Below are 15020 nucleotides of genomic sequence, written 5' to 3'. Positions count from 1 at the left end.
GTTCCATACTCACCAAATCAAGATCTGATAATTTGATCCCATGATAATCACACAACTTTCTAGTTTTTTAATGTTTTTTTTCTTGTAGTTTTAACTTGTTTATACAATACAGTTGCTACTCGCTAAGAATGTTTTAAATATTGAAAATAGATAGTTTTGAGATATATATGTAGGTATTATTTGCTAACTTCAGGTACGATTGTTGGGAAATACTAAATCGCTTGCAAATGTAGCTAGCAAAGGATTCGTATGTACCATGGGTTCTATAGGTACCTACAAATGTACAGTATAGACAAAACGATCCAGCAAAGTTGTAACTGAAATTATTGGTGTAGAGCACTAAGTCGTAATCAGGAAGTTGCATTGAATTATAAAATAAAACTCATTTTAATAATGATTCATATTTATTTTATTCATGAACAAATGTTCCACAAACACTTTTTGTTGAAAATAATGATTTCACATTGTTACTGGGATTGTAATTAGCACCACCTATAAGTGCGCCATAGAGTTAGTATGTATTACTCTATAGAGTTCGATGTGGATAGGTCTGGTGCTCGCGCTGAGTTGGATTAGACCATGATCATGTCACATACGTTTATTTTGCGTTGTGCTAACTATTTCCAGTCCTGTAAAGATTATAGTAGAGCCCTTTGAGCTGCATGAGTTCTGAGTGCGTGCCAGCCTCGTGCATTCGCCCGCCGCTGATCACGCAGATGCGGCCCGCGTCCCGGACCGTGCTCAGCCGGTGCGCGATCGTCACGCACGTGCGACCCGCGCTTGCAGCCGACAACGCCTCCTGCACCACCTATACGTAAAAAACAAACTGTTTTGATTTATTTCGTAAACAAAAACCTGAAACGAAATGTTGGCAAAGTAGATATGGTGCTTTTTATATTTTATGTGCTTATATATTATATTGAGAACATGAGTGCAATATAGGAAAAAGTAATGATTAGATATTACCTTTTCGCTCTCTGTGTCAAGGGCACTGGTAGCTTCGTCTAGTAGCAATATTTTTGGACGTCTTATTAATGCCCTGGCTATAGCTACGCGCTGTTTTTGTCCACCAGATAACTGAGCACCTTTCGAGCCGATGTTGGTGTTATAACCCTATTAACATATTAATGTCAGATCTTATTATTGTTTATAAACCTGCACTGGTTAATAAACAATAATAGGATCTTAAGTGGCATTGTTATAAGTACAAAGGATTTCTTACACCCCATTGTATACCAGCAATGTAACTATCTTAAGTAGACCTTCGCTTGGAACCATCGTGATTAATTAATGATGGCTGAGCAATGTTTGCTTTTGGTGTGCTCCGGGCGGTATGGTAATAATGCATTCGGGTTCTCATTGCCATGAGGGCGACGCAGGTTGGGTTGGCTCCAGTGGGCACGGCCGTCAAGCGTCGCGTTGGTGGCTCGCTCCTGCTGTAGAGAAAATTGCGGAGCGGGCACATGTACCTACTACATCTACCATATTCATACATCGACATATAATAACAATGTATTATCATCAAGTTCATTATCAAATTCAACGAGACAAAGCAAATAGTTTGTCTTTCTTTATTTTATTAAAGAATCAATCTAATATGATCATATCCCATAGGTATACTTACTAAAGGCAATGATATAATGAAGTTGTGTATATTTGCTTGTTTAGCGGCTTCAATAATTTCATCCATAGTTGGTTGACGCGAGTTGTCTCCATATGCAATATTTTCACCAATAGTACGGTCGAAGAGTATTGGTTCTTGTTGGACGATTCCTATCGTTTTTCTTGCATCTGCTAAACTAAGACTTTGAATAGGAATATCATCATGAGTCTGAAATTAAAGGTATTGTTATATTTTTTATGGAATAATATACATAGAGAGTATCTACCTACTTAGAGTAGAAAATTAATAAATAATGAAATAATGACGATCTCTTTGATTTAGTATTCGCCTTAGACCTTACCACAGTTTGTTGCTTGTTGTTTGTCATCATTCTGGTACAAAGAAAGATTTCATGCAATACCAAGTGTATATCTACCAGCAATCATGAATTAAGGGGATGTCATTCTGACTGTTAGTTAACAGTAAAATTTACTAATACATGCTCTGTCCTACTAATGTATTGGTCGATTTTATACTAATACTGGGTTGATGACCATGATTGACCGAGATTAAAAGTAGCCTTTGTTATCCCAACTGCTATATTCCAAATCATTTATAATTATTAATATTACGGGAAAGTATGGATCTTACCACAATTCCTGAATCTGGATCGTAGTACCTCTGGAGGAGTTGTATGACTGTGCTCTTACCGCATCCACTCGCCCCCACCAACGCTATAGTTTGACCCTGTTCTATTTTGAGGTCCATGTTTTTAAGTACTTCCACATTCGGGCGAGTTGGGTATTTGAAATATACTTCTTGAAGGCTTGCTGAGCCATTTTCTTTCTAAAAATGTCATAATACAATTAATCTAACGCGAGCACTTACCTATGTAATCTACGACTTGTTTACACTTTTATAGACATCAATATCGAAGGGTATATGTGTATGATAAAATGTATTACCTATAAAACTGAAACCATTCAGCCATTTTACTGCAGTACGAGTATATTTATGTACGTACTAGTAATAGCTACTTACAAATCTTTTTACGGGTTCTGCCGGATCGGTTATTTTAGATTTCAAACTGAGCATGACTACTACACGACCTGCAGCTTTAATTCCTTTATGAAAATTCGGGGCAAAGGCAAAAGCTTGTGCGGCTGTCCCAGCGCCTATTAATAGTGAGTCGGCTGATCTGTAATAGAAGAAAAAATAGATACTCACATATATTAATTATTTAACTGATATAATTTCACTGCCATATCTTACGCTTCCATCCCAAACATAGCTTACAAGCTTTTTAGCAATAGAAACTAAAGCTTGCAAGCTTTAAATAGGTAAGAGTGTCACTAACACTAAAGATTTTTTCGGACTACTCGAATGCTGTTGGCCGCATCTGGCCTTTACAGCTTCATTGGACCACGGGGGGCGAGTGCAGATGACACTCCAAACCCACGAAAGGACTTATGGAGCGGGTGAAGGCCAACTCCCGCCTGATGGATAAACTTTAGTCTGAGGGTACCGCTAGGCACGGCTCAAGCCATCGTAATTTCGATCCTCGTTTGAATTGGACGGGCAATCGATCGAAAGGGCGACCGGAGGCACCGGTGTGGAGCGCCCAAGCGCACACTGGCGCATCATTATGACGATCTCGGTAATCTTGCACACCGCCTTACTTCCGATGGTCGCAGGTTCGATTCCTCGAACAAACATTTCAATGCATATGAATGATTTGTATTAGTTGAAAGAGTCTAGTGTCATAATATACATAATACAAGTTCTGCTTAGCTTTGGATTAGATGACGCTGTGTGAATTGTCCTGGGGGGTCGTAAATATAGACTTACTTTAAAATAGTTGGATAATCAATATGCTCATTTATTATGAGCATTCCACCATAGTATAAGGCTGCTGCATAGATGAAGTTGAATAAGCCCCGAGACAGGCCGAAGACGATTCCTCTCCAGTGCGCTGTCCGTTTTGCGAGTATAAGACCCGGACGTAGCAGTAGAGAATATTTGTTCAGGAACATGTTCTCCTTGCCAAGGGATGCAACCGTACGTAGATTTGATACCGCTTCAACAGCCAACTAAACAAATAATGCAGTATTAAAAAGAAGTAATAATAGTATATAAAATCCTTGGGCAATCGACACAGCGCCATCTAATTCCAAGTAGAGCGTCTGTTATGGGTACTAGACAACTTATACCAGAATGATACAATCATACTCATGAATACAAATGTTTGACCTGTGCGAGGAATCGAACCTGCGACCATAGGAAATCGGTGTGATAAACCACTAGACCTCTGTCCCACTCACCCAGAAGTCCTTAACAATGTCGTCGTTAAGGCAAATATCAATAAGGCTGGTTCTGACCAACAATTATTATGATATAGATAGGCATTATAAACATTACCTTAGAACTTGATTCCATGATTTTAGCATTTCCAAAAGATTCAGCGTTCATCATTCTTCCTTCTTTATAAACAATACACGCCATCAGAGGTACAAAAGCGCATGCAACTAAGCCCACTCTCCACTCATAATACAATGAAAGAATTAAAGCTAGAATTAAGCTTCCTATTGCCTGCAAAACTGTACCAATCCTTTGTCCCGTAGCCTGAAAGTTGAAAATAAGTTTTTAGATTATATGATATCATTAAATAATTTTATTCAAATTTTATAATTAAATTTAGCAGTCACTTGTGACCAATCACTAGACCTCTATTTCTACTCGTATTTCTAGATTATACAGGTTTTTATGTCTGGAGCCTGAAGGCTTTAAATCGAAACACATGAAGCTATATGGGGTAGAAATATGTGAGACAGAGGTAACCACTCAAATAGAGTTGTTAAATTATTTAGGCGAGATAGATTGCCTGGAACCACTTACCCCCTGCACTGCTGCAGCTTCGCCAGCTAATCTCGCACAAAGGGCACCTGTGGAATTATTCTTGTCATCGTAGTAAGCGATCTCTTGTCGTAGAAGTTTCTCAAACATAAGTTTTCGTAACCTCTCAGTCAAATATTCCCCAGCTACGCCATAAAAGTATACCTTTAATTAAAACAAAAGAGGTAGATAGGTTTATCTAAGATACATATATGTATTTAATATTAGATTATATATAAAGTAAGTATTATAATACCGTAATGAAGTTCGTAATTCCAGAAAGGACACCCACGATCATAAATATAATTATAAATCTGTGGATTTCGGATAGCACTTCATCCTTATCGGAATTCGAGAAGACCTGAATAAAAAAATGTAAGCACTTAATGTCTTGAAATCATGAAAAGAAATAATTATTCCGATCATAATTTGCAGAGAGATGTCTTACCCCTATAAAATCTCCAAATACAACACCGATAACAGGCATAGCGAAGCCACTTAGTAAAGAACAAGTGCTAGCAATGCTAATAGGTTTCCATTCCGGCGAATTAAGTTTGACAACCTCGAAAAAGGACACATCTTGAATAATTTCTTCGATCTGATTACTTTCCTGCAATAAAAAAGAATTGCGTATATTCTTTATTATAGAAGAATATTAAACAGCCAGTACAATAACTATAATATATACAACACACTTTATTTAAGGAAGCAGTAATTTATTCACTTCACGACAGAGCAGATTAATTATTATTCCTAACATTCATAAAAAAAGGGCTGAGAAAAACAAAAACGACGCAAAGTCCGGCATGAATTAGATAATTAAGTACATACCATTGATTTTGATTGCATGTCCTCATCTTCACCCTTTTCGCTCATTACGGACAGCTCACGAATGTAGTTTGGTTTTTCTGTGAAGTAGAATTATGGTAAATATAAAATAATTGGACTACCAATAAATTTTATACATTATTTATTGTGATTTTTTATGTATTTAATTGTAATACCTATTATTAGCACGTTAAAGACTGTATGCCCACCGCTGGGTCACTCCGCAACGAAAGTAAATTTACACGTTGGGCACTTTAATTAAAATAAATTTAGAGGTTAAATAATGTCTACCTCAAAATATTTTATACTAAAACATATTTAAAAATAATATACGTAATTAACAATAAAAAAAGTGCCGGATGTGAGAAATAAGTTTTTTCAATGCGGTCTTCAATGTGTTAAATGGTAAGTATAGTAAGTCTCATTCATATACCTGCACAAATACTACCACGGACATTCCTCTGAAATGTCATCCCTTCGGACCTTATAATTTCACGGCCTTATCTCAACTTTCAAACGAAACACAACAACAACACAACTTTCCAAACAAGCTGCTTGTTGAATGATATAGAGACGCCGACGACTTTGTACAAAGTCTAATTCGTATATTAGATGAATGTGTACTGTTTACGTCTTACCTGAGATTTCTTCAGTTTCAGGAGGTGCTTGTATCGTGACCATATCATAATAGTGACCTTTTTGCTTCATTAATTCATCGTGGTTTCCAGATTCAATTATTTCTCCGCTTTTAAATACGTATATCATATCGACATTCCTTATAGTTGACAGTCTATGTGCTACTATTATTGTTGTACGACCTTTTTGAGCCTAAACAAATGAAACAGAAATATATTCACTATTTTAGGCCGTCAATCAAAAGAAAGCAAGATCTGTTCGTCAAATCATTTCTTTACTCTCAATATATATCAAATTACAAATACCTACATGAATGAATATGCTACAGTATTAGGCAAAAATATTAAAGGAATAGGTGATGGTTGTAACAACTTCTTTACTCATACTATGCACTTTATTAAAAATTATATAAAATAAAAATAAATGCGAAAGCAAACCCGGGTTGCACGGTATGTTTATTAAATGCAAGCCGATCTCGCGATGCAACGGAGACCGGTGCGAGGGGGGACATCGAAGCCGTCCAGCACCTACGTGTTAGGTCGAGATTCATTCGTCCCTGGCTAACCTACACGGTGGACACGTACTTGCTTCTGCTACCGATTCTATTCTTAAGCTGGAATTCTACGCTTTTATTTTGCTGTTTCGCAATATATACTAGTATATACTTGCAAGACCATTTTTAAAGGAATTATAAACCCCGAATTGGGTGAGTATTGCACTGATATATAGAATCTGTGATATAATAGATAGATACAGCTATATAGTGATACAAATTATATCACTATATAGCTGTATCTATCTATTATATCTCCTAGACCTTAAGTTTTCTGCTTAATTAACTTATGTTCCTGCCATACAACTTGTTACTGTTTTTACTAATTGTACGCTTAAAATAACTATAGCATAGTACTATACCATAATGTCATTTATACCAATGTAATTGCACAATAGAAATGCTTTTCATCTACCTACTAGTTGAATTAATTGTAATTAATGAATACAATCAGTTTATAGTTATTAATTAGTTAGGAGAATATGAGCTATTTGAAGCTATTCCATCTTTATTCTCTTTTACCTCACCTTTGAGAGCCATAGCTTAGTGCCATTACCATCTGCACCATTTCATCTCGCTTCTGGAATGAAAGGCGTCATCGCTAACACAAGTGAGGGTTTTATGGACGGCTATAAAAGTAGCAGTTATTTCTGTAATTCCAGGGTTCAAATCTCCGGCCCGGAACACCGCACGACCTGAGTGCTAAACGGCCTACACCGCTAGTACCCGTGTCGACTGCCGTCGTGTGACGCAGGATACTCCAGGGCAGTGGTATTCGGTGCTACTAGATGCTAAATTGTGCGATTTTGTGTATGGACAAAGAACCTCCTTATGAACTACAGTGCTAGCTATATATATTACATAACTTATGTCACATAATTATATTCTTTCACACAATCCGGATTTTATTTAACTTATTTTAACACCAAACTACTAAAAGTGTGACATGGTACATACCTATTTTAAGTACTTAACCTTCTGGTTTAGGATCATGCAAATTAAACAATGCAGCAATGAGCACTTTTGAATAACGACATTTCTTATTTTCTTTGAAATTTTAGAACAATAAAACATGCTATAGAGATTGAAAATCGTAGTCGCATTAGTGAACGCACTATATTCCACCTAACCAACTAAGTTGTATCCAGATTGATCATTTAGTTGAAATGTTCTCTGAGAAATTTACCTTATCCAAAGCTTTCTGCACTTTCAATTCAGATGCTGTATCTAGCGCGCTGGTAGCTTCATCAAGAAGTAGAATATGTGGATTGCGTATTAATGCTCGAGCTATAGCAATTCTTTGCTTTTGACCACCTGACAAAGATGCGCCTCTCTCACCCACCAACGTGTTATAACCCTGAAATATTGTGTTGGTTATGTAACGAATGTCGATAACAATAACAATAATATGCCCTTACAAATATTACCCCAAAGGGGTAGTTAGACGCATGGTCAACTGTCGAAGTCATGGACATGATGCAACACTCGAGATATGCACATATCGTTTTATATATTATACATAGCCATATTTTTATCTAACGAAGTAGGAGGACTTGGTTAGTTTTCCGTGAGATCCCCGGGAGTGAATGAAAAATATAAATTATCTTATATAAGACTTTTGGGATTTGTAGTAGTAGTAAGTCGCGATAGTAAGCTATTATAGCTACTATGAAGACTTATTTAAATAGTTCACACTTGCACAGTGAATATACATAGGTGAATTCTGAATGTAGCTAAAATGTTGCCTTACCGCAGGTAATTTCATAATGAATTTATGCGCATTGGCTTGTTTGGCGCAGACTTCGATCTCAGTGTCGTTAGCGTCTTCTCGACCATAGCGGATGTTCTCTCTGATGGTAGTGTTGAACAGCACAGGCTCTTGTCCCACGACACCGATCTGATCACGCAACCACCGCACTGATAACTCGCGGACATCATTATCGTCCACGCAAACCTGTTGATTTATATAGCTTGAGTATTGAGTGAGTATGAGTATTATTTTAGATTTAATTTGTTTAATAACACAGTACACAATAGTTCAGTTTTTTTTTTAATATTTCAGATTATATTGACACTTACAGAATATTTAATATTTCGACGCTTACGATTTGGTTGTTTTAAACACACAAAGATATGAAATATAAGATATAGATTACAGTTTATATTATATTATTTTATTTATAAATATATATCGTTGATTGTGTATAATGTTAAATAATAATATTATATTATTATTTAACATATAATATTTGCAATAGGAAAAAGATTTTATTAAATTTGTAAGACTGGACCCTAAACTAAATAACATTTGTGTGAAAAGTGCAGTAGGGCAATTTCTTGTCAATTCTTTTTAGCTGAATTTTTATTCCAATGTCGTGGTAGAATCACACAAAAAAAATCATTTAGATATTAATTTATCTTCTACAAACTCATAGTTTACTTGACAGATAAGCTTCAGATACCTATTTGTGTCATAAGAAAATGTCATAAAAATTAGACATACTTTGTTCCCCTTTTTCTACATTAAGTAAATATTTATAGAACGCGCGTTATAGAAAAATTACTTCTAGGCGAAGTTCTAGAAAATTACTCCTAGACGAAGATACCGTCTGTGTTTACTGTTACAAACTATATCGCAAGTGGCGTTCATTATATTCCGCGAAGAAACTGTCTCAGTTTTCCTGCCATTCGGACGTCTTCTTTTGCCTGAATCGAGTGTGCGCATTGTTCTTTAACAGTATTTTATTTTTATTTATTCATTTATTTCAGGCAACTAGGCCCATATTATAAATACCTTATAGACTAACATACATATAATATAATATTTAAAAACTAATACAATCATATTGTCTGTGTGATCACGGCACTGAAGATGGCAATCTGCCACGGTAGCGCCGATACACCACACCTTTCGGCCAGTAGTCCTCTTTCATGAAGGTGGGCAGCAAGTCGGTGGGGACCAGGGCCACAAACGCTTTGAAACTCGCGTTGTGACTCGACTTCAGCTGCGTCACCCTCAATGTTAGACTCCTGGTACGAATATAATCGACAATGTCCTGCTCCTTAGTGGCGTAATGTAGACGGGACAGGTACATTGTCGTGGTCGGTGTAGCAGCACGCAGCAGAAAGTTGGGCCCAGTGAGTGCAGTGCCACAATGATTTCTATTGCCCCTGTTTGTTCTTCTTTTGTACCACGACGAAGCCATCATCGTCGCGGTTCCCAGTGGCAGCACACGTAGGGTCAATGTTCAGTGCCGTTTTTGGCACACGCCGCTGTACTGAAGCAGCCGGTTTGCTAGCGACGACGGCGGCAAAATCTACGCTGTGGTTGCACCGAGGATTTTGTTAGCGCTGCTTCCACATGCAGCGGTATCGGCGCTCGCGAGCTGCGGGCGGGGAGCACGGGGGGCGCGGCGGCCGGCGGTGACACCACATCTGGTGACGTCAGTGTCGACGCCGAAACCGCTGACGCATCGCGGCATGCCCCACGGCGCGTGTTGATGTTCGTAGCATCAAGTGACCTAGTTTGCGAGTCGCGCAAACTGTCCACTTCCTTGCGCAACTCACTAATTATGTGCTCTGACGCATTGAAACGTAGCGTCACATCTGCCAAACTCTTTTTTAAGGACACGATATCCTTGAGTAGGCTGGTAACATCGACGTGATCAAATGTGACTGGAGTTTGTTTAAATCCTCCACAAAAGTCAGCACGTCGTCTGGATCGGTCTCCTTCAGCAGCGTTATAATGTCCTGTACGCTTTTTTGTGTCCCGTCACGTCTACGAGACACCATCTGATCAGTCTTATTTAGGGACTCGAAGAGCAGAGCCTTCGCTCTCGCGATGTCGTCCTGGCTGAAGTTGGACACACAGATCTGGACTGCACTTACTTCGTCCATTACGTCCAGCTTCTGCTGCAGGAACGCAAGGAGTTCGTTGGCCACAAGTTTGTCACACATGGCTGGAACTTCGACTAGCACGGCTTATGCCGCGCTGAGCAATTACGATATTAAATAAAATAATTATAATACGTGCACATCGGATCGCGCTTACACTGAGAGTATTAGTGGGCACCCTTATTTATGGGTAGGTTTGTTGTCAGAGACTATACAAGTTGAGGAAAAATATCCTGTAGGTTCAGTTAAGTTTCCGCATGTAGCTATTTACAGGCCGCTTTGTCAGTATTCTATAGGTAACGACTTAAGGTACGACTTGACATTGACTACAGGATTTAAAGTTTTATTGTGATGAGATAGTGTTGATATTATAAAATTATATGAAATAAAAAATTGCCATTATTATTGTCGTTGATATAGAAGAATAATAATGGCAAACTTTTATTTGGCAAAACGGTGATCAGTACTTACATTTCCAGATACAACATCGTAATACCGTGATATTAGTTGTATGATAGTTGACTTGCCACATCCCGAGTGTCCTACCAGCGCCACTGACTGCCCGCGTTTTACTCTCAGGCTTATTCCTTTTAAAACCTGCATTGATAAAACGAATAACTCAATTAGGGTTTATCAAAAAGTTCTATATCTAGTATTAAAAAACCCATTTGGACGTTAAACTACTAAGACATATAAATAACTACAAAATGAGAGTGGAAGAGTAGTACAGATAGCTAGAGTAGTACAGTACTAGATAGTGTGATCATAATTTTAGAAATCTTATAGCATGATATGCTGTCAATAGTGAAGAGAGATTTCTTTAATTTCTATCAAAATCAAAGTAGGGTTACAAAATCTAATGATGAAAGTTATTAAGAATTCATTAATTAAATTGAAATTAAATAATGTTATCATTTGTCAATTGGTGTTGTTACTGTATTAGTGTTATAGATCCTTACTGGCATGTCAGGTTTTGAAGGATAGTGAAATATAACATTTTTCAACTCAATATTTCCATCGATATTTTTAGGAACATCACCCTGGTTCAATAACGGGTTGATGGTAGGCACATTGTCGATCAACTTAAATATCTGTGCTCCAGCACCGCAGGCAACCCCGAACACCTCGACAAGGCTCGATAGCATACCGAAATTTTCCGACCCCGTCATGACATTCACGAACACCTAAAATGTACAATTTCTCCAATTTAGTATCTTTATGTTTAGATAGTAATATACATAACATTAACATATAGTGGAGACTCAAAAATTCTAATTCCAGTTAGGCTGTCAATATAAAATGGGTTAGTTGTTATTTCTATTATTTCATCTCTGTGGATCGCGGACTTAACGGATTCGGTCAACACAATTGAACATCTGAAATATTCAATTTACCGGATTTTCTCTTATCCAAATGTGTTACGACAACAATTACGTTATTCGAGTCTCCACTATATTTATTTAAACTTACAGCAAGCATGGTGGCCACATTATATATTTCTGGTTCATCTATTGTAAGTTTGTATCCAAACCAAAAGGAAAGAGCATAGGAACCAAATATACAGAAGTATAGTATTCCCATCGATAAGCCATTGTAAAAGCCTGAAAGATTACATTTTTGGTTAGCAGCGTTTATAAGCTAGTATTAGTATTATTTCTGCATATATTTTCAGTTTGAAAGTTAGTTGTAAGAAATGTTTGAATAGAATAAATCGATTAGTTATATATCATGCTGAATAACAATTTTATGGTGATAAATTCGTCCATTTTCTAAAATTATAATCAACAAGAACCAATATTTACGTCACACATGGCTTTACCTTTTTTAATATTTATTTTTCGTATGTCTCTTAAATGATTTCCGTATCTTTCTATTTCTTTTTGCTGTCCATTAAACGCATATACTGTACGAATTGATGAAATAACTTCGTCAGCTACTGCCCCTGCTTTACCTGATGCATCGGCTTCTTTTGTGGAGAGTCTAGAACTTAACTGTGAACGATATATATATGACGATATAGCAATTATCTGATTGTTAAAATATATGCGGTATAAAAACAGCGCTATTAAATACATTTAATTGCGTTGATATCTGATTGAATGATGGTATAGGTACCGTATTTCATTCGAATGGGTTAAGTTTTTTTTTTATTATTTTTTGTGTAAGAATAAGTATTAATCATCCATCCTCACAAACTTTCGCATTTGTAATAATGGTAACATTACCCATCCTGCCAATCCAAGTAGTCCAAACGTTACAGGAAATGATATCAGACACAATAAGGCTAGTTTCCAACCTAGCGCGAGGGCTGTGACGATAGAACTAACGCTGACTGTTATATAGAAGACACTTGTTGCTAATTTTTCTCCGATACCATCTTCCAACTTTATAATATCACTGAAACACAAAATTAATAATAGTCAGATTCTAAACTAATTACGTCATGTCTATTTTAAAAAAGCTGCGTCTCAGGGGATTCTTAGTAATAATAGACCCCTATAGGTTCGGTTTCATCCATTTGGTTTCAGTGCTATGCCAGAAATATGCCCTTTCACACAATTAATAAAGTGCTTCCACATAAACCACATAGAGGCCACACGAGCGTTCCTTTACTGATGCTCCGCCATCATATATTGTTAGCGTAGGTGGTGTGACCATGCCATCAATATGGATGCGCTTCTATATTCTACATTCCGATAAATTTACATACTTTTCTTTCATATATTTTCTTATTAGCATACAAGTATATGAAATTGTATAGACTATTTGAATAGTAATAGACTAAGATACCTGCTCATTTTTGCAGCAAAGTCACCCATTTGATGCTTGTCGACGTAGCCAAAATCTTGATTTAGCGCTGCTTTTAAATATTCTTCTCGTATTGTATAGACCTGTAACCATATGCCATAGGTCAATATTTAATGTCTTTTAGATATAATATTTAACCATGAATACAATACAAATTTGCGTATAAGTAGGTACTACAATTTGGCCCATAGTGTATACGCGGCCAATCTTAGAAATGAAATATAGACCAAGAGAAATGGAGACATCAAAAATGTTGTGGTAGAAAACTCGAATAAATTTGTTTTGTTTGGTACAATATTGAAAAAAGTGGATACTGACACGAAATCGAACCTTATATACTTAATCGACGTAAAATATTTTAGTTATTTCCATAGCATTATGTCATATGGCATACTGCTATGGGGTAAAGCTGCCGATGTAAATACTATATTTATTTTACAAAAGAGAGCCATACGTTCTATTCATGGTATGGGTTCTAGAGAGTCATTACGTCAATGCTTTAAAGAATCAAATATTCTCACCGTTGCCTCACAGTACATTTATGAAAATATTATGTATACAAGGAAAAACTTAGATAGTTTCAAGAAACTTAAAGACTGTACAAGTAGAAACTTACGCAATAAAAATAAGCTAATTTTACCTAAATGCCGTCTACACAAAGTTAGTAATTCATTTTATGGTAATTGCGTAAGATTCTATAATAAACAGCCAGAGTCTACGCTAAATCTTACAGAGAGGCAATTCAAATCTTATATTAAACAAATGTTATGTAAAAAAGCCTATTATAAGATAGATGAATTTATAGATGATAGCAATATATAGAAAGAATAAGTTTTTGCGGACAACGTTATAATTTTAATTTTCATACTGCTTTCTTGATATATGATAGCGTAGCGGCTTTTGTATTGATTGCCGTATGCATCCAAAGTGCGAATACTGTAACTACCATATAGTAATTTTTGTAGCTGTGACATGGTCGTGTGGAACGAGTAGTCATGCTCACTAAAATGTCCAACCTTGTGGCGGCGTGGTGGGCCGGGTCATTGGGCTCCCTAAAATATGGTCGAGCGCAGTGATGGCTGGCTCATCCGTCATACTCATGAAACGAGTGCTGCTTGTAGGGACTGGTCTGCTCTTATCACTACGACTGATTTAATCTTATTGCATATTTATATTTGACCCAAAAAATTAGTGCATGTTGGTAGTTTGTATTCACACGTTTCGACTTGTAAATGTAAACTTACAAAGATTATTTAAAAAAGCAACACACGAACGAGTGGTAGATAAAATTTATTAACAAAGTGTTATGACTATTCAAAAGTGCTTAAATTAAGTTTATTTGAATAAATGATTTTCTATTCTATTCTGTTCTATTCTATTCTATTCTATTCTGCTGGCGAATCTGTACTGTAAATAAATTAAACTTTATATAACAACAAAATCTTTAGGTATGAAGTAGTGTAAAGGATATAAAATTCTTTCTCTGTAATCTTCCTAACACAGCTACAAGGTAAATTGCCCACTACAAATTGTGGTTTATTAGAGTCAATGGTCGTATTAATTAGTGGACCAGATTTGCCACTATCAATTCATTATTATTAATTTTCTTAGACATGCTAATATATCTTTGACAGCGCAATTATAAGCGACAAAGACAGATAACCGCAATTAATACATATAGTTGAATATTAAAGTCTACTCCCAGTGATCTAACTGATCTAAAGTGGTTATGAAAACAAATAAATTAGTAATAAAGACTGACTTTAGTAGCTTATTTTACATTTACTATCAATTATCTGATAAATA

General features: G+C 36.4%; 1 protein-coding gene across 1 annotated transcript; it reads right to left on the bottom strand.

Annotated features, from left to right (window-relative positions):
- Positions 1-434: 434 nt before the first annotated feature.
- On the bottom strand, positions 435-14829 carry LOC131846839 (ATP-dependent translocase ABCB1-like). The gene is made up of 21 exons (XM_059196257.1): positions 14785-14829; positions 13197-13297; positions 12632-12803; positions 12226-12397; positions 11877-12007; positions 11366-11590; positions 10878-11003; positions 8263-8466; positions 7699-7869; positions 5962-6151; positions 5327-5403; positions 4944-5105; positions 4752-4856; positions 4499-4660; positions 4022-4225; positions 3452-3693; positions 2645-2801; positions 2255-2449; positions 1625-1831; positions 967-1113; positions 435-808 (listed from the first exon to the last, which is right to left on the bottom strand). The coding sequence occupies exons 1-21, from the start codon at positions 14827-14829 to the stop codon at positions 614-616; spliced, it is 3390 nt and encodes a 1129-aa protein (XP_059052240.1). The 3' UTR covers positions 435-613.
- Between the last annotated feature and the right edge of the window lie 191 nt (positions 14830-15020).

This window comes from Achroia grisella, unplaced genomic scaffold (assembly GCF_030625045.1).
Source record: "Achroia grisella isolate CSIRO2021 unplaced genomic scaffold, CSIRO_AGI_Agris_v1 utg512, whole genome shotgun sequence".
In the NCBI taxonomy this organism is placed as follows: Eukaryota; Metazoa; Arthropoda; class Insecta; order Lepidoptera; family Pyralidae; genus Achroia; species Achroia grisella.
The sequence above is the reverse complement of the archived record's forward strand: the minus strand, read 5'-3'. Positions and strand labels throughout refer to the sequence as shown.

What these genes read in the sequence shown, in the direction of transcription:
- LOC131846839 (XM_059196257.1), bottom strand. Translation starts at nt 14,829, where the DNA reads ATGTCTAAGAAAATTAATAATAATGAATTGATAGTGGCAAATCTG. An exon ending in CTTCAAAACCTGACATGCCA is followed by an intron (nt 11,004 to 11,365) that starts GTAAGGATCTAT and finishes TTATCAATGCAG; the next exon opens with GTTTTAAAAGGAATAAGCCT. An exon ending in AAGCTGCAGCAGTGCAGGGG is followed by an intron (nt 4,226 to 4,498) that starts GTAAGTGGTTCC and finishes TTCAACTTTCAG; the next exon opens with GCTACGGGACAAAGGATTGG.